This window comes from Cupressus sempervirens, chromosome 11, assembly GCF_028749045.1.
Source record: "Cupressus sempervirens isolate cs-2001-9-10 chromosome 11, ASM2874904v1, whole genome shotgun sequence".
Taxonomy (NCBI): Eukaryota; Viridiplantae; Streptophyta; class Pinopsida; order Cupressales; family Cupressaceae; genus Cupressus; species Cupressus sempervirens.
The window spans coordinates 20,234,094-20,259,626 of NC_143128.1; the positions used below are offsets into that span (position 1 = coordinate 20,234,094).

Here is a 25,533-nt window from a genome sequence, read left to right on the forward strand (position 1 = left end):
ATGGCTCCCATGAATTTGGTAGGACACCTAAAAGCTATTAGTGTTAACTCTTTCCTATCAATTTGATATCCAACCGTTGACAGTTGATCCCTTAGCTCAATGATTCTCATGAAGTATGCATTTATGCATTCTCCCTCGTTCATGCTTTTATGATTAATTTCCCTCTTTAGAGCAAGGGTTCTATCGGTGTTATTTATTTCAAATGTGATTTCAAGGGATTTAAACAAAAGGTATGCAGTCTCATGTTTTCCCAAATAGGTACCATATGATCCCTAACTGCATCAACTATAAGTTTCATGGATTTGTCATTGTTCTCAATCCATTGAGTTCTCTCCAGGTCATTCTCTGGTTCTATCTTCTTTTCTTTCAAAAATGAGTAACTTATTTTTTTTAGTATCATCATAATTCTGAGTTTCCATGATCTAAAGTTGTTTGCACCTTTAAGACACCCTCAAATCTGATTAGACTTGACATTATGAAGAATGAAATGTGACCGCAATATGAAGAGAGAGTAATCTGATATCTCAAATTTAATCGGATCTTCCATAGAAAGGCTCTGATACCATGCAAATGTAGATTAAATTTATTTCAGATAAGAGTAATGAATGGCTTTTCAATTTTCAGAATTTGATGAATACTAATCTCAGTTTTCTTGAATGGAGGTTTCAATCAGAAATGATGATTTTATGTCAAGTGTAGATAAGATGTAAATTCAATATTAATAAATACTGAATCTTTCAAATCTGACTTCTGCTTCTAGTAATACCCAATCTGCACTAGATAAACGTTTATTGATTTTGATGTTCCTTAGCAAGGCTCTGATACCATGGGAATGTAGATTAAATTTATTTCAGATAAGAGTAATGAATGGCTTTTCAATTTTCAGAATTTGATGAATACTAATCTCAGTTTTCTTGAATGCAGGTTTCAATCAGAAAGGATGATTTTATGTCAAGTATAGATGAGATGTAAATTCAATATTAATAAATACTAATCTTTCAAATCTGACTTCTTCTAGTAATACCCGATCTGTACTAGATAAACATTTATTGATTTTGATGTTCTCTAGGCGCATCAGATTGAGTATATATATTATATTGAGTGGATTTGTCAATGAGTGGACATGTCTCCACGTGGTGGAGACAGGTCCATTCAAGACTTTCCCCTTCATACGCACCGATTCAATACAAGGAGAGAGACCAGATCGTGTAATTAGGATTAGTTATGCTTTTATTCTTGACTAAATAATAACACACACACACACAGATATATATATATATATATATATATATATATATATATATATGAGATCATTGATTCTGAAGGTGATATAATCAGACGTAAATCTGATTTGTTTCCTTCATATGCACTGATTCAATACAAGGAGAAAGACCCGATCACTTAATCAGGATTACTTATGATTTTATCCTTGACTAAATAAATTTTATATATATATATATATATATGGTCATATAATCAGACTTAAATCTGATTTGTTTCCTGCATTGATCATCACCAAGAACTTGGAATTATTACTGTTAGTCATCTATAATCTGCAAGTACAGATTAGTCAATATACTGGGACTGTTGTGATGTTATGATCTGGTATGTGAATGATACGTATATTCAACCAATAATATGTATATACATTTATCAGTATACACAACGTGTGTGTGTGTACACATCTGTCTCTGTGTCTGTGTGTGCATGCATGTGTGCGTATGTAGGTGGGTGGGGGTGGGTGTGTGTGCGTGTGCATGTGCGTGTGTGTGGATGTGCGTATGTGTGCATGTGTGCGTGTGCATATAATTTATTATTCATATATCTGACCACAGCTATCATACTTCAACAATAATGATTATCTTTAATCATGCTACTTCAGTATTAACTGCTGCATGCTTATTAATTTCTAATCATTTATGATATTCCAACCAGCTGGTCCTTATTAATTGCTCTCTCTTACATAATAGGCGCTTTTACATTTGATAATCACTTGGCTGCATATAATGATGATAGTCAATCACTAAATGGATTTGTCACAACCATTTAAAGATTATATTAAAACAATTAATATTATGAAGCACTCTTTTCCGTTGCTGTGAATCTCCTTGCTGTAGTATATGTCGATTTTGGTTTTGATTATAATCACTACCCATGAACATTGTTGATTAGACTACGAGTGCTGGTCAAAGACCAGGTATTGTTAATTGATATTGTAATCCATTCTAGGGTACATAGTATACATATCGCTGACATTGAATTATGCAATCATTTATAGTATCTAGCCATATCTTTTAAGTCACCTTCCTCTTGATAAACTTGACTGTGATCATGTAATGATAATTGATTTCAATTTCATACATTTGGTCAATAGCTTGAAGATTGTCATCGTAGTCATTCTACATCCCTTCATATGAAGCCTTTATTTACCTATCCTTAGCATCGTCGACTACTTGAGTCTAGACACAGACTTCTATTTTGGAATGTCTCTATAATAATTATAATGATGAATGCTTAATATTCATTCTGGCTCTTGAATAATAGCTGGGGTGTGTATTTGGTTCATTCCATGTAATGTTATTTTCATGTAATATGGTCAGTTCCCCCATTGCTACTAATTGCAATTGATGGTGTTGCTGTAGATCTTCCAACCCCACTAATGATGGTGTAATTGCTGCTCTCTTTAACCACCTATGATCCCCTTGACAAGTCAATGATTTTGTACTATTCTTTCCATCCAAGTTACTCTTATTCAATGCTTGAATGATCTTTTGTGTTGTATTTACATGTTGACCATCATGTAATTCATTAGTAGATGATAATTTATATCATCTTAACAGATGAAGGTCACATATGTTGCTTAGTCACTTGGCACCATAATTTCGACTTATTAACTTGTCATTCCATTATATTTTTGGAGATATCGACCCTTTTGTCTTCTTCATCAGGATAAATCTCTTAGTTATTCTAGTTCTTTTATCTTTCTTTATCTACTTTGCTGGACTGAAAGGTCAAAGTCTAAGCTGTCCTGCTCTTGGACAATTCTTGATATGGGCTATGCTAGATATGCTCATTTGGATATTGATTAGTTTGCTTGACTATGAAGATAATCAATTGCTTGTAATCAGTTGTTCTTTCTAATAATAAGTTCAAATCATTAATTAAAACTTATTTAATGGTCCATTGCTTCTAGTTGTCTTTACATCTGCAATGGGGACATTACACGAATGCAGCAGCCAATACTCAAGACTTACAGTTTAAGAAAGCAATTACGCTATAATTTCTTCCAACAGCTATACAAATCCATAAAACTGAAAAAGGAAAAACTGGCAGAACAGCATACAAACTTTAAAATGGTAACAGCACCAACAAAAATAAATCCAATAGAAAACACCATAATTGGATGACGCAATAAGTAGCAGGATGAGAAGCCACAATGAAAATGGTCTGCCTACACATTCTTCTCATCTTCTTAACTGCAACAACATTGTTTGTACAAGTTATCCCTGTCTTGAGAGTAATGACATTTGTAGCAGGCAGGTGTGTAAGCATTTTATGTTTTCTCTGTGTAAAATGAGACAATGAAAAAAAACTTGTAAATAAGTAAAAACGCAAAAATAAAATTGAAAAATATTACAAAAAAAAAATTGGAAGATTGCAGATTTCAGAGGAATCACTGTGATGTCCCTTTCCTAATTTTCCTTAGAACCAGAATTGCAACAAATTAGGGTTAGGGTTACATCTTACCAAGTAAAATATCTCTTTAAATACTATGACTTGGATTAAAATCCTGCAATCATACATACATTATATTCATTTTCAAACTTCCAATTATTACAGTTAGACAAGATCACATCATATTCATATTTAAAATTTATCAATAATATTATACAAGCATATTAGGGTTTGGAGAAAGAAACATGATAGGTCCATCCAAAGTCATTTCTAAGCTAAGCTTGAGAGATGAGTGAATGCCAAAGCCCTCTTGGCATTGGTGGACAGTCAATATGGACATCCACTGAGGTGACCTACTTGGTTGCTTGTACCTCTTTCCCTATCAATGTCCCATCCTACAAAAGATAAGTGCCATCATTGCAGAGTTGGACAGAGGTCATGAAGGGTTTCTTAGTTCTTCTATGTAACAGCCCTCTTGGCCCCTAGAAGCCAGTTATATGGTCATCTTTGGGGTGGCTTACTTAGATAACCCTCTTCTTACACCTCAGGCCCTTCCTACATGATGGATTTCAGGCAGACAGGAATATGTTGTATTCTATCGTATTAGCATACACTTAAGCATTATCTATATATGCATAAGCAACATACACACGTGCGCGCGCGCACTGCAAGTGAATGTGAGAATGAAAGTGTTGAGGAGCGTAGATCTAATATCAGACTGTTGTCTTGTGCCTGATCTGAAGATAAATTCCTTGTTAGACTTCTATGAATCGATCTTAGATTTATTTGCTCTTGTTTGAGTGCTTTGGTCATCCTGATTGACCTTCCTTGATGCAAGTGTATTGCTTGCTGATGGTTGTTGATCTGTGAAATGTCTCTTGTAGCGATCCTTGTGAAGAGCATCTCACATAATCACTGATTAATTATTTGTTTCATTTTCTTGATTGCACCTCTTCATGTTCATTAACAACTTAAATTATCTTATATTGTTGCTGTTTGTTATCAATGTGCTATTAATCTGATCGCTGTTCATCATAACTTGATTGCTGACTTGTTATCAAAATCACCATCTTGAAATTATTCATTCTTATTTTTTGTTCCATTAATTCATATCCTTTCTGTTCATGATAAGAGTCTATTTTGAGGCAAAGGCATGAAATTTACTTAGGCATAGAATTTGGACCCCAGATTCAAAAAGGTGGACATTCCAAACCAATTGCAGGCCACAGCGTCTGCCACCACAGTGGACCAGACTGAGAACCTAGACCAAGAACAAAACCCAGATTCATGAATTTTTCTGAGCAAACCAGTGACTTAGTGGACATACCAAGGTGGTTTCAAGGCCCAAAATCTGCACCAACAGTGGCCCAGGTGAACCCAGAACAGGAACAAACTGGAACCAGAGTAGAGAATAAACACCCCCAGCAAAGAAACCTGATCATTTTCTTCCTATTTTCTCAAAAAAATGATCTCAACTAACATCCAGATCGCAACATCATAAAATCCTATAAGGTAAAAAGCCAACAGAATATTCTGATCCCATGATGTAGAACTTGAAATATGATAGTCTAGAAAAGAGATAACTACAGAGCATTATACATTAATTATCAGTTTTAGAACAACTAAATTTAGTGATACATGTTGAAAACTTGGTAACAGAGAAATTACTGATATCCTCTTAACATAGAAGTGATGAGCTATAGGGACACAAATATTAATTAACTGTAAAGATTTTACCTTGTACGTAAAAGCTTGTCCCAGTCATTTTCTTCGGTGTTGTTGGGACTAGTTTCTGCCTTCTTCTGCTCTCCCGGAAGTGCAGTTTCTCCAGATGTATTTGTACCCACATTGCCGCCTTCTTGTTCCTCTGCTATTTCTTGTTCACTCCAATCCGAGGCCTGTCAACATAGTGAATGGATAGTTAAGAAATAGGTATGAATTGCCCTCATACAAGTTATCCTTTTAGTGCATAAACCTTGCAGCAAATAAATATAAAACAGTTTTTGATGCCTCATAAATTACATTTTATTATTTTATTTGTCTAATTTTCTAAATTTCCACACTCTACAAACAAGGCACAAGTCGCAAAAATACATACCTTCAAGCATAATAGAAGATTGTACCAACAAAAACATGTATGAGAATATCCACAGTATGCCTTGACAAACACAATTATTTGAAAATTAAAGTATGCAGAAGATCAAAGATTGCAGATGCATTTGATAGTGCGATGAGAACTACATAGATTGAGCCAAGCAACAAAAAAAGTAATATTGTAAAGAATCAAAGCAGCAGAAGTTTTGAAAATGAAAAAATAAAAAATAAAAAGTAAAAAAGGAACAGAAGCTTGAAGCCATATCAAATCCCCCCAAACAGTCAATGGACATTTAGCTTCTAAAGGAAGGTTTAATTTAAGGTCAAATGAGGGATTTGAGTTAAAGAACTATGGATTATTTAGAAATGTTACGAGCCTTATAATGAACATGATCCAGAAAAGATCTAAGATATGACCAGAACAATGACAATCCATAATATGGTTCTAAGGTCTTCATCTGAAATCAGTATTTGGATGAAAGCTGACAGGAACTATTGTCCTATAGTCCTTGAAAAGCTGAGAAAGTTTCAGGTCAAATTGATATAAATTGACGACACAAACATGTGAGAAAACGACCCAGATCTGATTACTGTGCTTTGGCTATAACTCAATCATGCAACATTAGATTGAGCTAAAATAGGACATGTGGCATCCTTGCATATCATCCAAGGTGCCCACCAAGTGAAATGTGAACAGCTTCACCTCCCAAATGTATGAAAATTTTGCTGCCATGTTTCTGCCATATAACATAGGATGTTAAATCTGTTGAATTCAGAGTTAGTAAAACTACACAACACAAATTACCAACCCACTAAAAATCGAGCCCAAATTCATCCAGTTGATCACCCAAAACATCAAAAACAAGATTTCAAAATCAAGACATGATTTTATCTCAGGGTATGTTAGATATATATGTTGTACGCCCTCAAATTGTAAAATCTTCTAATCTTATGTTCCCTTTGTTGCCTTGGAGCTACCAAGCCATCACTTGTTTCCCTTCAATAGATTCTCTCAATGGGCCCCCATGGTCACTTTGTGCTCAAACACTATGCTTTGAGTCCCTTTAGTTCTTTGCTATATTCCCAAGTTGCAAACAATTCAAACATTTCCAAGTATAGGGGTGGTTAAACCTATTTCTGGCCATGGGTGGGATTTTGAGTTTTCTTTTACCTTGATGACAAGTTACAACTCTACATTCTTTTCCCTAACTCCCTAAATCCTCACTTTGACTTGCTGACCATAGTTTCATAATTGCACTGTCAAAATACTTTCCCCCACATTTTAGCTTCCCTGGTTCCTCTAAGTCTTTCACGACATTAAAAATTTTGGCTCCATGCTACGCATTCCTCATCTTGTGGTTCCCGAACTCCATTAACTAGAGGTACAAAGCAGAAAAGAGGACCAAACTCCAAAGACAATCTAAGATATGTCTGCATTGATCCAAATGAAAGAGTCCAATTTTTAAAAAAAATTAAAAAAGGAATGTTTAGTCAAAGGACACCTGATGTAATGGATATACAAGAATGTGCAAACAGGTGTCCATTCAATCAGACATAACTAGTTTGAATACAGTGACAAATAATTATCATAAATGGTGAAAAACACAATTAACTTATTAAGCAATATAAATTGTATATAAATCTACAAGTTTCATGCTTCAACTTGCTCAGAGTAGAAGGTAAGATCTATACAAAAGATTGCATGATCTTATTAGTTACTTCAAGTTGACTGTAAGTTAGCAGACTGAATGTAAGATATTTTAGACTTTGTGTTCAAGCATTTTGTCTGTCACAGATTAGTAGTTAGTGGATACAAAAATGGCATTGGATCGGGACTCTAGTTATGTCTGCAGGCTTCTCAAGCATAAAAATTAAATATCCATATAATAATCTCCAGTTCAGAAAGCATGTACAAACTACAAACTAAAAAGATTTAAGAATTAGCAATCAATTGACACAGTGTTGGTCAAAAGGAAAGGATGGGTAAATCAAACAACAGACCAAAGTTGCAAAGAAGACCATCTATCACAAGCTTTGCGGAAAAGTTCTTCATAAACTGCAGATGATTTTGAAGTCTGATTGGAGAGATTGGAGATACATATAGTATATACCATGTGGAAAGCTTTCTACCACCATATTGCTAAAGATATTCACAATGCCAGGCACAACTTTCATATTTCTATTGAATTAAATAAAAAGTGTGGGTCTCAAGATCCTGCAGAATGACAGCTATGTAGCTGTCAAAAAAATGATAAGACTGGAGCTGCTTTATATCCAAATATATTTCATTTATGTTCTTCAACAGAGTTCTAGATACAGAATAAGATTATTAAAATGAATAATGGTTTATAGCAATGCAGCTTGAGCTTGAATTTCTTTTCCAAGAGAAGAGTACGCACATGCCTTTCATAAATACACATCTGGAGCCCTTTGGCAATAGATCAACAAACAATAGAGCAAGTTTTTTTGTGGGGTTATTGCTTTGTAATGGAGCATTCCTGCTTGAATAAGAACCATTGAAAACAAAGTAGAAAATTTTGTTGCAATGAAATATCTTTCCTCTGGAAAAGATGTGAGTCGGCTTTTCGCAATGACCACTCTCCTTTTAGTTTGGAGAGCTCAACTCTTTTATAATAGATCAAGCTATTTATCTAGAACGAAATGCTAGGCACCATCACTACTGTGCAGAGGATCTTTCAATGGTGTCAGCCCCATGGAGCCTTTTTTTTTGGCGCAACTCATATAGGATTCTAAGTTAATCGAGGGTTTTGTTGCAAAGGTGCACACAAGCATAACTGAAGCATGCCTAAGTGAAACTCATGTTTTAACTGGATAGTATTAAATATGCAATTTCAACTGTGAAATCTATCAGGAATAATCTTCTACTAAGAATACAACAAACATGGGACAATAGAAATACCTTGTAGCATAAGGTAAAATATTATAAAATCAAATCGGAATTAAAAATCACCTTCAATGATCCTAGTACGTCTGTTTCAGACTCTCCCTCTATTGCTTCAGAGCTTCCACCATTAAGGTCTGAACGATCCAGCAAACGTGCAATTGCAGCATCATCCCAAACAATTTTTGAATACCCATCAGTATGACACTTGTCCTCATAGACATCCCCCAAACCACCAACTTTTCTTTTCTGCCTTTGTTCCACTTCATTGGGAACTTCTACATGGCATGTGCCATCATGTGCAATCTTATTGGTAGCATCACCAGAATCTTGGAAAAGCTCTTCAGTGCCCCACCGTAGGATGTCTTCTATTTCCTTTTGAGAACCTGACTTATTAACAAAAAGATGATCCAACATTAGCTTTTTCTTTGCAAGTTGCAAGATGCGCTCTTCTACACTTGCACGCACAACAAGTCTATAAACCAGAAGCCTGCTTGACTGCCCAATGCGGTGGGCACGGTTCATTGCCTGTATATCAGCATGCGGATTGAAATCAGAGTCATAAATAATTACAGTATCAGCAGTAGCCAGATTGATCCCAAGCCCACAAGAGCGAGTTGATAAGAGGAAAACAAAACGTGACTTATCCTGATTAAAGCGTGCAATAGCTGTTTGGCGTTCCCCAACAGACACTGATCCATCTACTCGTTCATATGAATACTGTCCAAACTCAAAAGTAAGATAGTCCTCGAGAATATCAAGCAGCTTTGTCATTTGTGAAAATATGAGAACACGATGGCCTTGCCTTTTCAAGATTTTAAGCATAGAATGTAACAATGTCAGTTTTCCTGATGCTTTTATGCGCATTTCTTGCAGAAACTCTGCAGATCCAGTCTCTGGTTCAGTACCTGGTATGAGATATGGATGATTACAGACCTTCCGCAATTGCATGACAATATTGAGCATTGACTGCTGGACTCCACCTCTTCCAATATTACGCAGAATCTGATAATTCTTTGTAAGCATTGCACGATAATATTCAGCTTGTATAGAACTGAGTTCCATGGGTACTATACGCTCAGTCTTGGGTGGGATGTTTTGCATAGCATCTTTCTTAAGCCTTCTAAGCATATGAGGCGCAACAAGTTTCTTTAATTCTTCCACCTTTTCAGCAGTGGTGAGATCAGTAAACTTTTCTTCAAATGCAAATAATGATGGAAATGTGTCTGGCTGCAAAAAGTTCAATAAGTTGTACATTTCGCCAAGATTATTTTGCAAGGGGGTACCAGTCAAGAGAACGCGATGACCAAATGAGAATGTATTCAGCAATGTAAAAAGCTTACTTCCTGCATTTTTCAGACGATGCCCTTCGTCAACAATTAACACCTCCCAAGGTACTCCCCGAAGATGACTGGAATCAGCAATTACCATTTCATAAGTTGTCAACATTACATTGAACTTGTATGCCTTCTGTTGTTTACCTAAACCTTTGGCAGAACCAGCATGCCACTCATATTGTCGAATTGTAGCTCTTGCTTTTGCACTTCCGTGATATTCGACCACATTTAGGTGAGGAGCCCATAAAGAAAATTCAGCAAGCCAATTTGGCATTGTTGACAATGGAACCAAAACCAAGCATGGTGATTTTGCCTTGAATTCCTGATATAATGATGAAATGAAAGCACATGCAGAAATAGTTTTCCCAAGGCCCATTTCATCAGCTAAGATAACATTTTTCAACTTCTGCCAGCACTTTCTCAGCCAATTCAATGCTTCCAGTTGATGAGGAAACAAGGAACCTCCCTTCAGTTCCCTAGGCTGCTCTGTGAGTGGTTCAATTTCACTTGGTCTCTGTGTTTTCTTAGTAGCAGAGTCAGTACCTCCAGAAGCATCTCCACTTTCATCTTCAGCAAATGCCTTCTTCTCAAATTCTTCAAAATAAGAGATCAAATGTTCAGCTCTTGCAATCACAGGCTCATCTAAACGCTCCCAAGTGCATTCATCATAAGGCAAACCACACCACTTAATGAAAACCTCTGAAACACCTCCTTGGACATAACGACGAGCCACAATTCGTTGTGGTTGACACCAGTTTTCCTGACAGATATTCATTGGTACAGTCCCATATTTTGCTTTATAATTATCAAGCTTTCGCTTTGCAAGCGTCTTCAGTCGTGATTCACAAATCCATTCATTATGGATATGAGATTTTCCCACCCACTTGACCAAAAATTCCAATTCAAAATTCTCCACTTGCACAGTGGAAGGCAATTTCCTACACACTGATTGATTTGTCTGAGATACCAAATAGTGGTTACCTGCATCGGTTTCCTTCTTTTCACCACCAGCTTCTTCATGTTCACCTGACTTATTTACACAAGAGGGTGACCTTAATGAGTCTCTGGTGTCATTCTGCATCTCCATGGGCCCTATGTCAGTTTTTAAATCATCATGTACAGTATCTTTACTTGGCTGAATCTTTGTGTCTGCAGGTAGCAAAATCTTCTCAAGCCTTTCTTCATCTTTCAAAGAGACTTTGGAAGCTGGGTTGACTTCTAGTAAAGATTCAGCAGTCCCATTGTTTTTCATGTCTATGGAACATGCACTGTGTCTGGATTTGATCACTGGTTTAGTATCTGAGCATGAGTGAGTAGACTTTTCTCTGACACTGGAGCTAGTGCCAGAGCTCTCCTCTATTTCGTAATTTTTTTCTCCAGATGCTTCCCTTTTTCTACGTTTCTTACTCTTGGTATCAGAAGATTTGATTTTGAGCAACAGATTTTCTTGATCATTAGTAGATCCATCACAATACTCTTTGCCGCAATTCTTTGAGAAGACTCCAGAAATGTTTAAAGTACAGGACCCTGACCTAGCTGTGTTCTGATCAGGTAAAGATTTGTCAGAAGTCAGTGTAGATAACCCATCTGTTGCAGCTACAGAACTACTTTTGCTGTGCACAATTAAAGGAAGCAATGGCATTTGTACTGATATCTCTGAAATTGAAGGTACAACCACTTGATCTTGGACCCGGCATCCTAGAACACGATCCACCTTTTGCAATCCAATAATAACTTTAGCCAATTACCCCAAGTGGCATCAAGAATTTGGAAAACAATCATTAATTATAATCTGAAACTTAGACATCTGCACGAAAATTAGTAAATACAGAGAAATTCAGTACAGGAATTAAAAACAAAACAAGGGAATTCAAAACATACCTGCAGCATATCTTCTGCAGCTTTGGGTTCATCTGTTTCACATTTAGAGCTGAACCCAATTTCCAATGGGGGATTCTGTATGGAAAAACAAGCACAATATCCACTATTAGTCTGCATATAATCATCCTTGTATTCTATCACAGGTTACATCATGATATAGCACCATTGACAGAAAATCATAACTAGGAGATGTCATAACCAAACCCTTCAATGAAGCATGGCCATTTGAAATCTGAGCTACACAAGGTACAATATGAGAACATAAAACAGAAGTTTCCAATGCATGGTCAAAATTGCTGCTGGCTAATAAAACAGAACTGACTCATGATGAATCGAATTTCAATACAATTAAATGTTACACTTGCAGAAATTTTAAAATTACATTTCGCAATATAATAATCCAATTGTTGTATGTGGTCCAATCAATATAAATGAAATTAGTGGAAAAGGGAACAGTATTTGATAAGGAATTGCTCATTGAGGTGATCTACTACATCTAAGACTCCTTAACACCTGTGCTTTCACTCTAATGGCCATGGTTGTATCTCTTTTAAACATTTGAGACCCACTCGTACCACTCTTCGACAATCTCAAAGGGAATCCCATGTCATAGCTTCTTTCTGTATAACTTCCTGTTCTGGTGCTTTGAATGTTAGAAGGTATTAATTGGAATCATTTGTCTCCTAGAACTGTCCAGCCTGGCATCTTAGCCCTGGACATTTTTGTGAAGCACAAAAATTGAAGGAGCGGGATTTAATAAGAGATGTCTCATTGATGTGATCTACTACAACTAAGACTTGCATGTCTTCTCTCACTCAAATGGCCATGCCTCTACCTCTTTCCAACATTGGGAGTCTCTTGCACGCCTCTTCCACAATCTCAGGATAAAGGTCGTGTTACAGTTTTTTTGGTATTACTTACAGTTCTGATGCTTTGAATGTTAGGAGGTGCTAAGTGAAAACCCTTGTCTCCTACAACTGTCTTGAGCAGTAACATTAGCCCTGGACTTCTTTTAAGAAGCATTCTCAGACTCAGTAGTTGTACTCCTACACTCCTAGACAATAACATGGTTGACTCCTCCACCAGAAAACTAAACATTGACACCTATGGGTTTTGGTTCCTGAGCATATATATCTTCTTTTGTTTCTGCTGCTTTACGGTGTTCTCCTCCAAGTCCTCTATTTAAAATTGTAGTCGTTTGGGGATTATTCTTTTTGGGCTCACCCCTGTGTTCCAGCCATTCTCACTTTTGACTTTTTGCTTCATGGCTAGGGGCCTTTCCCCCTGTCACTTGCTATTGCACTTGTTTTACTACCAGTTCTTTGATCTATTTTTGGTTATTGATGGCCATTAACACAATTTCTTTCTTTCTGTAACTTCATTCACAGGGAAGAAATTGGGCGACAAACTCGTCTTGGACAATACATTACAGAACTGTCCATTTAAGCAATATATATTTCAAAATTTGACACTCTGAAGACTCCCACATAGATTGTTAACGGAACCCAAACTAGGGCCAAAATCCTTGGACACATAAAACTGTGAGTCTGATGCCTGTTATGGCCTATCATAGAAGAGATATGCTGGAAATGTATTTAAAAGCTTGGTGATCTAAGGAACAAAATCAGGCTTATCTATTCCAACAATGCAACTAGTAGTCGAGCTCAAAATTAAATGACAAACCACTACACCAAATTTAAGTATGAGTACTTTTCATTGCCTTGGCCTCTCCTGCATAGAAATATCATAATTTTAATATGAGCATCTTGAGATGGGGAAAACTGTGATAAGGTTTGACACAAGCTGGCAAAGCTTGCAGAAGCAATCAATGATATAAAGTTACCTAAGGACTTAGTCATTGAGAGAATCAGAGAAGTGCACAGAATTAGGATAAGATGCTGTAGCAATCAAACTGAAATGAAATTCGGCAAGGGTAAACAAACTCATCCAAACTGACTTAGGTTGGGAGGGCAAGTCATCGCTTTTGGTAAACGAGCATTAACATTAACATGGTATCAAAACTGGTTTTCCTGTCAGCCTGTGACATTTCAGAAGTGAGACATGACTCAAAAGATTTATTTTATTGTGCTGGAGATCTATTGAAATATTTGAAATCAGATGTTGAGAATAAAGAGTATTTATTACAAATCTTTAGTGGCGTGAACTTTATGAGGGTTTAATGCTGGCAAAGACATAAGACTATGTTCTGTGATTGCTAAGTTTCCGTTACAGTGGAAGAACTAGGTCTGGAGCAGATTCGTGTTCTGGAAAAAAAAGGAAATGGATTGAACCAATAAATTGTTGATTTTGTGTGGAGATGCATCTACTTTATGTGATTGGAGTCCTCCAAAACTGCTGATTTAGTATCTTCTCTGGGATGAGAAAACATTTGAAAGCTAAAAACCTAGAGAGAAAGTCTGTTGTCGGTGAATCTGGGGAGTTTGAACAATAAGTGTGCATGGATTATCAAGCACACATTACTCAAGTAGGTTCAAACTGTAGTATTAGAACTACCATGAAGTGTTAGACCATGCAGAAAGATCACCGAGCACTCGTGGAAGGGTCGGGTGCCTCTTAAAATAAGTACTAAGTGATTTTTCATACAATGTTCAGAAAGATAAGAGGATGCCAGACATGGAGTCTTCTGAAACAGAACTTTCTAGGTTTAGTCATTCCCCTCTCGTCAGTTCATCTTTCCCAGTACAAGACATTAAAACTTCAACTGGAGATAATTTCTGGGACAGTACCAGGAAACAAGGTATTTTTTAGTGGCTAATATTTGCAAATTGGCTAATTTTAAAAAAAATTGGCTAGTAATTTAGCTAATAATTTAAGATTTGATACAACCTAAATCGCCATAGTTTTATAAAATTTTGTTCTAGAATATTTAAAATCGCTTAATAATTTAATTTATTGAAAAATTAAAACTCAAATATTTGCCACAATATTCGATACATGATTAAATTTGAGTTACCTAAATATTATATTATTGGAGAAATTAAATTGAACTGACCAATAATTATCATAATTATTAGTTACTTTAGGGATATATTACCAATATTTAGTTTTCACTATTGATTTAAAGTATATGTAACGATCCTCATAATATTCCACGAGGTAAAAAAAAGTTCAATTTTGATTTGTAATATTCCATGGTGATTAATGAACTTCCTATTATTATTGAGATTCGTCAATATTTTATACAGAAAAACTATGATTTGAAAATAATCGCCAATCATATTTAGAATAAAACATTGAGAGATTTGCCAATAGAAATAATTTTGTTTTTTCAAAATAATGAAAGATTCGCCAATATTTTATACCTTTTTTTGGAAGCGGCTTTCTTAAAGTTTACCCTGCCAGGAAAGGAGGTTTCACCTGATCAGTCATTGTTTCAAGAGAAACATTTCCCATAACTGGATAAAGTTGGACAAAATATTGAACAAATAATCATGTGCCTGAGATGAGGAGACCTATTACAGCAGATTCAACTCTAATGCTTCCTGCAGTAAAAATAAATCATCCAAACAGAAGATTTGTTGCAGAAGGGTATGCTTCTATGTCAGAGGCAGCAGCTAGAGGATCTACTTTAGTTGGCATCCGAGGATCATGGTCATTTTGGTTTAGAGGGAGTGAACCATGTCAAGAAGTTTTCTCTAGTGATCAGGTATACTTACATTTGGACCATGGATTCTCCAGTTGTCATGAGATGGAAGTTGCATCAATGAGATATGATGATCGATTTCTTCTTTGGGAAATTGTAGAAGTCAAAGGACTATGATTCATGGGATGGAGTTCCATTTATGTAGGCTAGAAATCCTTTATACAGACACCTAGGTCATGATATTCCTAGATAGATGGATACTTCGGTGAGCTTTCAATTCACCAAGAGGGATTCAAACTCCACCTTGCATTTCATGATAGGTCAAAGCATGTGGAGATCAAATGTAGCTATATTAGAGATATGGTGCAAAGAAATGCTATTGAGTTGAGGTACATTAGCACTGATGATCAGATGGTAGAAACTCCCACCAAGCCCCTTGCTATAGTAAAGTCTATGCCTTTCCAAGACAAGCTTCGAGTTGTGGGAAATGAAGCCCTTGGTAAAAGGGAGTCTCAGCATAAGTGATTTCTTGAGATATACTTTAATGCAATCTTCTTTGTAGAGGAGAAACCTCAGGTGAAAGCCCTTGTGCATTTTTCTCTAAGCCAGAGAAATTTGAGGTGTCAACACTTGTAATGCATTCTTCTCTACGAGAAAGAAGTTTGAGGTGAAAGCCCTCATTCTACCCTCTAGGAATAGCCATGGTGGATGTCATGAGAGAGAATCCATGACTTTGCACTTGTGTTCTGGGAGTAGCTACGGTGAACATCATGATATGGTGACATCATGTCAAGTGATTACATAATGGGCACTTGTTCTTTCAACCCTCTAGGAGTAGCTATGGTGGATGTCATGTGAGAGAGTCCATTACTTAACACTTGTGTTTATTCGCCCTCTGGGAGTAGCCATGGTGAGCATCATGTTGAGTGATTCTATGATTAGCACTTGCATTCATTTGTATTTCCATTCATGGAAGTAGCCAAAATGAGCCCACCCTCTGGGAGTAGTCATGGTGGAGGCAAACTGAGAGACTACATGACTTAGCACTTCTGTTGATTCACCCTTTGGCAATAACCATGGTAACCATCGTGATGATTTCCGTGATAAGCATTTGTGTTCATTTGTGTTTCCATTCATGAGAGTAGCCATGATGGACTCACCCTCTGGGAGTAGCCATGGTGGATATAACTACACAATTCAGATATCAAGAATGATTCCTCCCTAGCTAAGGGGTGTTAATGCTATCATAGCTATGGTCGGATTCCCTTAAGCCAAAATAGATAAAGTAAAGGTTGTAGAATATTTATCAATTAATTAATCAGTATATAATAATTTATATGAGATATCATATATAATTAATTATATGAGATACATATATTTAATTATTGGGGCCAATTTGGAAGCGTGGCGCCCCTTGCTGAAGGTGCCTTTAATTGGTACAAAGAAAGAATGCATCTTCCTCTCTCAGCAATGAAATACATGTACACAATCTGCTTTAATGAGAAGAAGCCATCCTCGGGAAAGACAATTGTATATTGTGTATGGTTGGAAGAGCAAATCGTTGTCCATGGTTAAATGAGCACTAAAATCAACAAAATGAATGCACACTGACTACCACAAACTGAGTTATCTATATTAGATGTAGGAGGAAGGTCGATACTAGAATATGATGCCATTATCAACATAGGCACTACTGTTTTAAATTCCAAAAAGATTGCCATCTTTATAAGTGGAAACCATTGCCAGTAAATAAGCTGGTTGAGAAAAGCAACCCTTCTTATGCTTTGATGATAAAGCACTTAAAGTGGGGAATTGTTATAAACCTGAAATAATAATTACATTGTATATGAAAAGATGAGCTATTCAGTTCAGTCTCCTGCTTTCATGAGACTGCAACTCTACATCATTTATCATCACTAAGAACTTATATCTTTACATCTGTTTGTTCACTCCAGTGATAAACAATATGCCATAAAAAAAAAAGTTTCCACACAAAACAATCCAAATAAAAAAGAATATGCATCAAGATTGGAAAACCAGAAACTATTCGAATACATCCAATTATGTGATACTCTCCCCAAGTGCCAATTAACAATTAAATTGTGATTCCATTGTCTTGAACACAATTCCCTTATTTCCTCACCTTTTGATGATGACAAAAAAATTATGTTTCAAATTTCCAAAATTGGCAACTTAATCAATTGCTTATTAGAATGACTAGAGCCTAGCACAGACCAGAAAGTGTGACAGTTTTCACTGATAGCTAGGAGTCACAATGTCTTTTCGCCTGTGCCAATGCCTTGGGTATTTTGGATACCTCCAGTGGATCCTTTCCTTGGAATATCTGGACTTGTCCAATGCCTCAAAAGAAATTCAAGCACCTCCTTGATCACAGGGGCTTGTTTAGTTCTATTGATTCACTCAACTAAATGCAGTTAACTCTTAATGTTGTTCCATCAGCTCATACAATAAGCATAATAACTGTAAAATATAGTACCATATACACAAAATTCATGTTATGTAGTAGACTGACAAAATCAATGATTGTGCCAAGGGTATCACACCACATTTAAAAAACTATCAGGTCAAGTGAAAATTTAAATATTAACACATCATACATAAATTCATAATTGCTCAGAAAGAAATTTTCAGAACTTCAGTACTTCCCATTTGCCTCTTGAACTTTCTGTCATTTAGCAGCATACCTTGTTCTCTTCCTCAAGCGGGAGTGGAACTGCTTTAGGATCCTCCATTGTAAAAACAGCTGCGGGCTCTTCATGTTTCTTTGTGCATTTGTCACAAAGTCCTTTGTTACTTTCTTTAAGATCTAAGGGCGACATCTCAAGTCCACACAGGCTACAAGTTTCAGGAATGATTTTATCCTCTATTATTTTTTTCTTCTTTCGATCATCCTTTTCATCCTTATTATCTTTTCTTTTTCGTGACTTTTCAGCAGGAACCTCCTTACATGGAGCATCATTGGTCTTCTCGGGATTTGAGTTCTCTTCATTTGGCTGAGCTTTACGAGAACGAAGAGCCATTGGCTTCGTCTTTGATCCCTCGTGACTTTTATTAGCTCTTGATCGCTTTGATTCTGTAGATGACTGACTTAAGATTTTTGGATCTTCAATTTGTTCACGACAAACTGGGCAGTGCCACTTTCCAGGTGGAGTGCGCTTTAATGAGAGAAGGGAAATAATAAGTTTTTAGCTTAAACTTTAAATAAACATAGTACACTACCTTTAAAAACCAATAGAACATTTTGTGGCCTAGAAAAATACTTGAGATCAAGAAAAATACTCATGCAATGGCATACCTTAAGGGGTGGGTCAAGACACTGAAGATGATAAGTTCGAGGGCAGCGATCACAACAAAGCAAGTTGCCACCAGCATCGCAGACAACACATTCAAAATAGTACTGTAAAATTTAGAAATCAAAGACAATATTCAGCATTCAACATTTTCAGTTAACCCTTATCATAGGTTTAAAAAATTCCTTTTGAAAATCTTATCAAGCTGTACATATAATATTAAAATAGTACATTCTTTTACCAAATAGATGATATACAATTACAGAAATGCTTGACAAACATAAGAAATTGCCAAGATTGATGAATGCTTCACTTTTCAAAGAAGCTACTTTGAAATTACTATGGTGATATATAGCATTTCATCTAACCATATGTTCTGCACATGGTAAGAGAAACAATTATGTCCATGGGTCAATCCATGAAACGGTGAAAGTATAAACTTGACTTGTAGCCTATCAGCAGAGATGTCTAAAAAGAAAACATTCTCCTGAGAATAAAGAAAGCAAGCAGCAAATTTGTAAGTAAAAATAAGGAAGGAATCTACCAAATAAGATTGACCAAAAATTATAAAGCCTAGGAACAGAAAAAAGCTGGATGCAAACCAGGAGAAAAGAAGCCTCCTAGAGAATACAAGAGATAGCTGCATCTGTAGCATTACGATATCTGTATAAATATCAACCACAAAAAAGGTTTGCACAGCAGAATCTGATAATGTCACCAAAAGGCTTACCTAGGCTTGGATAGATTACTGAAAAGAAACAGAATTACAAGAAATAAACAAAAGACTTTTGCTGCATCCACAAGCATTAATTCCATTTTCATTGTTTTCATACAGAAGATTGAGATGAGACCAAAATATGCAAATACATATAAAAATGGCAAACCACTGGGAGCATAAAAATAAGAACTATCACTATGAAGTACACTATTTGAGGGGGGAAGAACGTATGATGAAGAAAGTTACAAGTCACAACAGAAAAAGCTCAATGTTTAAAAATTCAACATCGAATTTTTTTCTAAGAAAATAACAATTCAACCAAGCTACAGCTAATCATCCTGCATTTAGAAGCTTCTAGAGCCTAACAAGTGGATTATTCACAATTATGCAGCTTACTCGGGAGCAGCACATATTGTCATAATCCATTTCAAACTCATCCAACTATACATGCACAAATTTGCTTGTGTGGGTTTATAGAGCACTATGTACCATCTCAACATCGTATTTGGAAGGATTATGTTGCAAGTCCAAAATTGTAGATGCATTTAAGACAGTTAGGGAAAAAATTAACCTAACTTTAAATTTTAAATCAATGTTCCACCAAGTTTCCAGCACGAGGATAAATGAACTAGCAGGAAAGGGAAAATACTTTCTAGATTCTGGCAACAGCCTGAAGACAGTTGATAGATATATAACAACTAAATCTCAAGTAAAAGAAGTCAACCTTAGTTTTTTATGTAACAACCAAATCAAGCAGTGAATGGCATTCCCAAATTATTTGTAGATAACAAGGGCTGAAAATTCAATAGATATTATAATTTGACATTATCCATTTCAAATGACCATCCATGTCTCAAGTCACGAACTCACCACCGAAAAACCAAAATGAGAAAAGTCTAGCTTCATCGAAAGTTCAGGAAATTGAGTCATCATCGGACACCGTTCAACTCATCTAGCTCATACAACAGGGCCTCCCAAACCAAACCTCTCTCTCTCTCTGTCTCTATGTAAATTCAACTACCAATTTTATAATTCAACAGTATGGGAACAGCCATGCATTATCACAACCACCCCGCCCCCACTCTCTCTCTCTTCTAACAGTATGCAACTAACCATCCACACTTCTCAAATTCAACTCTAACAGTAGGTGAACGATCATCCATCTCTCTCGCTTTCTGAAATTGAAAGACCAATTATTACAATCAAACAGTACGTGAATGACAATTCAAACTCACTTAAATTTAACTCTAACAATATGTGAATGACCAACCATCTCCTCTCTCTCTCTCTCTCTCTCTCTCTGAGAAAATTGAACTTCATTCAAACCTGACCCTTCCCTATCATTTCCTCTTCTGAAAAAATGAAGAGACATTAATTTCAGTGGGGTGGATGGGGATCCCTGGTAAACACTCCGCACTATCCACCCAGCCCCCCTTTAGGTTTAAGTTGCTTCTGTTTGCCTGTTTTTGCTTTCTGAATTTTCTTACTGCGTTGACTGTCAGTAGACATCTCATCAAGAGATGGCAGAATGTCTCCAGCAGACAGAAAAAACAGAGAGGATATGCCCTTCTTTCCACAGGGATCATAAGGTGACATTTCATTCTTGTCCACCGATCCATTTCAGGCATCTAGCAGGGCAACCATAGCGCATCTCATCACACATTCCCATGGCACACTGCTTTAAAGACTAATCTCTCTATCATCCATGGCAATTCAAGCCGTAAACAGATACACTAGGCAACTACATCATTTTGCACGTAGAGCTACAAGCTCTTCATTTCAGCACATCAAATTGACCACAGTCTTTGAGGAGGTCCAGGTTCAACACAAGTCTACAGATAAAAATGCCCAGGCCAGTGGAAATACAAATGTAGTGTCTAGACTCTAGACATCTAACTTTTGCGACTGTGAGAGATATTCAGAGACAGTTTAGGATATTTTTCTTTTATAATTGTCAGCATAGTTCTACATATTTAGAATACTAGTACATCTCTTGATTCTCAATTTCCTCATTAGATAATAGATCTTAGCATTAGAAATGATTGAAGGGTATATGTGAGTTTAATATTTTTCCTTACAAATGCTGTGATAATGTCACCTCAAACTGGTGACTGGTGCAAACTAAATCTTAGTATAATTATGTTTCAGCATTACTGATGACAGTTCTCCTTGCTTTAAGAATACAATTTATTAAAAAAACATACGGGTCAAAATGACTTCGCACAGTTCCATGACTCTAAAAGTTCTTCCTATAATCTGGTACTCAAAATATAACATTCTCAAAAATGCATAAACTCCTCTTACACATGGGTCACAGATACCTGTTAACTGTCACTCTTTTGTCTGAATCTAATAGTTGCAAGGAGAATTACTATTTTCATTTCCATGATCATGGTGAAAATTCAAATGAGAATGAGAAAGAAGTGTTAACTTTTGGGAATTTAAAAATAATCAGAAACCATCAAACCTATATAAGTCAGAAAATTGTGCATAATTACTAAAATTGAATATTGTAAAAATATCAAGGAAATTATTCAATGCTAAATATTCACAGTACTTCACTGTGGCAAATATTTAGAGAGTGGAAATGCTATTATGATAGAACCTAGGGCCACTACGCTCTTAATACAATTTCCATCTACTAAACAAAAAATTGCACATGATCTAAAATTCAGGATCATTAGTACAATTGGTGCAAATAGTTCAATCCTATGTGCTTGCATTACTACCATGATGTTCACTACGTTTATCGTGGTTTTTGAAGTACAGGGGAACGAAAACAGAGCTATTAGGACAAAAAATAAGGTATGGGGCAACTGTCAGACCCGATGTTGCTAAAAATGATCCAGACTTAAATTAATTCAACCCCTCAAAAATGAAGGCTTTGTATAACTTCATGAGATTCTACCAAACCTTGTTACTATGATCATGACTACAGAAGGACTTGTTGTAAGATACAATTGTTGATTCTTCAGGGGTGGTTATCATTCAAAATCATCAACCAAGCTTCAAAACCATTAAATGTTTCAAAACTGAATCAAATTCAATTAAACTTGAAAATTTTAATTACTTCTGCCTAGAGAAAAACAAAGCTTGTTATGAATGTGACCACAGTTTAAATATTTAGTTACACTGAATTTAATAGTAATCAAACAAACGCATGAATTGCAAATATCCATCCACGAGGAACCATCAAAAGCAATACCAAAAATCAAACCAAGTCTATTAAAAAACCTGGAATTAATTGCATCCATCCCAAGAATATTTTGTAACAAAAATACACAGGAGCAGCCTCTAAGGTAAAAGTCCAACTAGAAATGTCAGAGTCCCAATATTATGCCAAGTACAATTTAGAAATCAATATTATGGAGCAATTGTAATCCAGAATTCATATTGAGAGGAAAGAATCTTTCTGCCATAGATCTCAAATGTGCTTTACATTTAAGTAAGATAAAATATTAACTTACTCCATCCTTTCCTTTGGTTTTGCTTTCTGACTGATCACTTTTAACATCCGTCAACCGCCTAGAACGTTTTTTGGATGATGCAACACTAGGTTGTTCATGAGCTGGGTCAGTAGCTTCCCTCTCACAAGGCTCACCCAATCCTGTACCAGAAAGTCTCTTGCGCTTAGGTGTTGAAGCTAACTGATTATCTTGCATCTTAACCTCGTTAGGTATAGTTTCTCCCATCTTCATGGCATTGTCCTTTTTCCTAGATGCACGACCCTGGCGAAAATATGTCTTTTTTGTTTCCATGGGAACTTTGCCCAAGGCTTCCTTGGCTTGAACCACAGCTGCCTCAAAATTCCCAGTTTCGCATGTATCTGTAAAATTCTGCACAGCACCTATTATCAATACAAAAACTGATATGATGTAAAGGTCACAAGACCAACCACATTTATTACTTAAAACTAATAGCGGTTATCATAAAACTCAATAAAATATCCGAAAACATTGTTTTGGTGTTTCCTGCTACTTTTTACCCTAGTTCTTCTCTTTTGTAACTAAATGAACCATTCAAGTCCCACTGAACCATCTTTTATCACTTGTGGACTTTGTTAACTTTGTTAAAATTTCTTTGTTTCTTTTTATCTAACAGAATCCTTCAAGAATGTACTGAGTTATAGGGCCAACATAGACTAGAATCTAGATGCACACTGCTAATACATATAATTCTAAAACAAAACTTTAGTGTTTTTCTATTATTTCTGGCTATTATATTTAAATGGGGTTTATTTTGCTTAAATGTATCTATCTTGGGAGGATTTAAAACTTCTTAGCTTGTAGCCCCTTCGTATTGACAAATCGTTTACTTCCATGGACTTGATTTGGTTGGTAGTAATTTTTTCTGAAATTTCAATTTCAATTTCACTTCTGTCCTCTTACTAAAATTTTGCATTTAATATTTTGATCTCTTAACAAAGGAATGGTGGAGATGAAAATTATAGCCTTATCTATAAGTCTCTATTCTTTTGTGATTCTTTATGTTGAACTTTTGAAAGTAGTAAAAATTGTCTAAAGACCATTATACTTACATTCCATAAATCACAAGCCTGTTAGTAATGTTATTCATTATGTTTCTTGATTGAAATAATCACACAGAAAAACATTATGCTAGCAGGTGGCTCCAAATATCTAGATTTTTTTTCAAACTATGTTCCACAGAGTTTCCGGTGTGAGGATCGGGACAGGAACCATTTAGGGGTCAAGGATGTGTTTCTGGTATGGGAACGGTTTAGGGCCAATTTTTAGGGGTCAGCTATTAAAAAAAATGGGGAATTTTTATACATATAGAGAAATTTCAAATATGCATATCATGACATTGATTAAGCAATCCTCATAGACATTTTAGAAGCTTAATACATGGCATTAGACTTGAATTGAGTTTTCACATGTGAAATGATAAGCAAAATAACAAAATCCAAATGCTTTAATTGTCAATATATGGCATACATATAGCACAAGTACCCAAAAGCAACAAATTTCAACCATGAAATGATTTAAAATATTAAAATGTAAACATGATTGAAAAAAGCTGCAATATATCGCACGTCAAAACGATATTATCGCAATTAAAACTGCCACTGAGAAATTCAAAAACACATGGTGCCTTTTTAACAATATCGATAAAAGCTCACAAGATTTCTGCAAAAAATCAGCGACACAATCATATTACGGTTTTTTATCATAATAAAGTGATGAAAAGCATTATTATTAACAAACAAGAATCTAGGAGGGTAAACGCATGCGATTATTAACCCACACAAGGTCTCTGGATACAGATTTTTCTGAAAGCAGGTTTACAGTAATACCAATTTGGTTGAACTTCAAATCTATGGCAGATTCATGCTGCTGCACTGTGGCTTCATCCCAGTTTCCTCCCAGTTTACTGGGAATGGAGTTGATGCTCTGAGAAGAAAACAACGAAAGCTACGAATGAATCCTCAAAATTCCATGATTTTCCTTTGTCGACCCTCTAAAGTCTAACCATTAAAATAATATTATTCCACTCATCTGCTTGCCTTATATTAATATTTCAACTTAGGCTTATAGTAAGCCATAAAATAACTAAATCGCCCCATGGTAAAAGATGCCACAGTTAATTATTAGAGCATTGACTTTGGATTATGACAAATAAATTGCCCAACTTGTCTAGGCACCTCCATAACAATATCATAATCAACCATTTTACTAAATACATAGGAGCAAGTTACCTGTAACTATTTTTTATATTTGATTAATGACTTTATTCCCTAGCCACTTCTAAAAGATAAAATTTAAAAATATAATGTGACACTATATGACTTTTGAAATAAATTTTGTACATTTCAATTTTATTTTTTATTTGAAAGAGTAATGTTGTTTCTGTATTATTTATCAATACATATTACAAATATATTCTATATTGCAGATATTTTAAGAAATTGTAAATTTTCAAATGTTCGATAAAAGTACCAATTTTTTTGCCGAGTTTTAGGCGAGACCTAGTTTTTCAAAAAGATTGGGTCA

General features: G+C 35.7%; 1 protein-coding gene across 2 annotated transcripts in view; it reads right to left on the reverse strand.

Moving 5' to 3' along the window:
• The window catches only part of LOC149528034 (protein CHROMATIN REMODELING 4-like), a 115,448-nt gene that overhangs the window by 55,688 nt on the left and 34,227 nt on the right, over positions 1-25,533 (reverse strand). For both annotated transcript variants that reach the window (XM_089809281.1, XM_089809282.1), the window contains 6 exons: positions 22,990-23,358; positions 18,810-18,911; positions 18,199-18,669; positions 11,890-11,964; positions 8,741-11,722; positions 5,413-5,573 (listed from right to left, as the gene is read on the reverse strand). In XM_089809281.1, the coding sequence (XP_089665407.1) occupies positions 5,413-5,573; positions 8,741-11,722; positions 11,890-11,964; positions 18,199-18,669; positions 18,810-18,911; positions 22,990-23,358 (4,160 nt within the window). The remainder of the gene's footprint in view (positions 1-5,412; positions 5,574-8,740; positions 11,723-11,889; positions 11,965-18,198; positions 18,670-18,809; positions 18,912-22,989; positions 23,359-25,533) is intronic.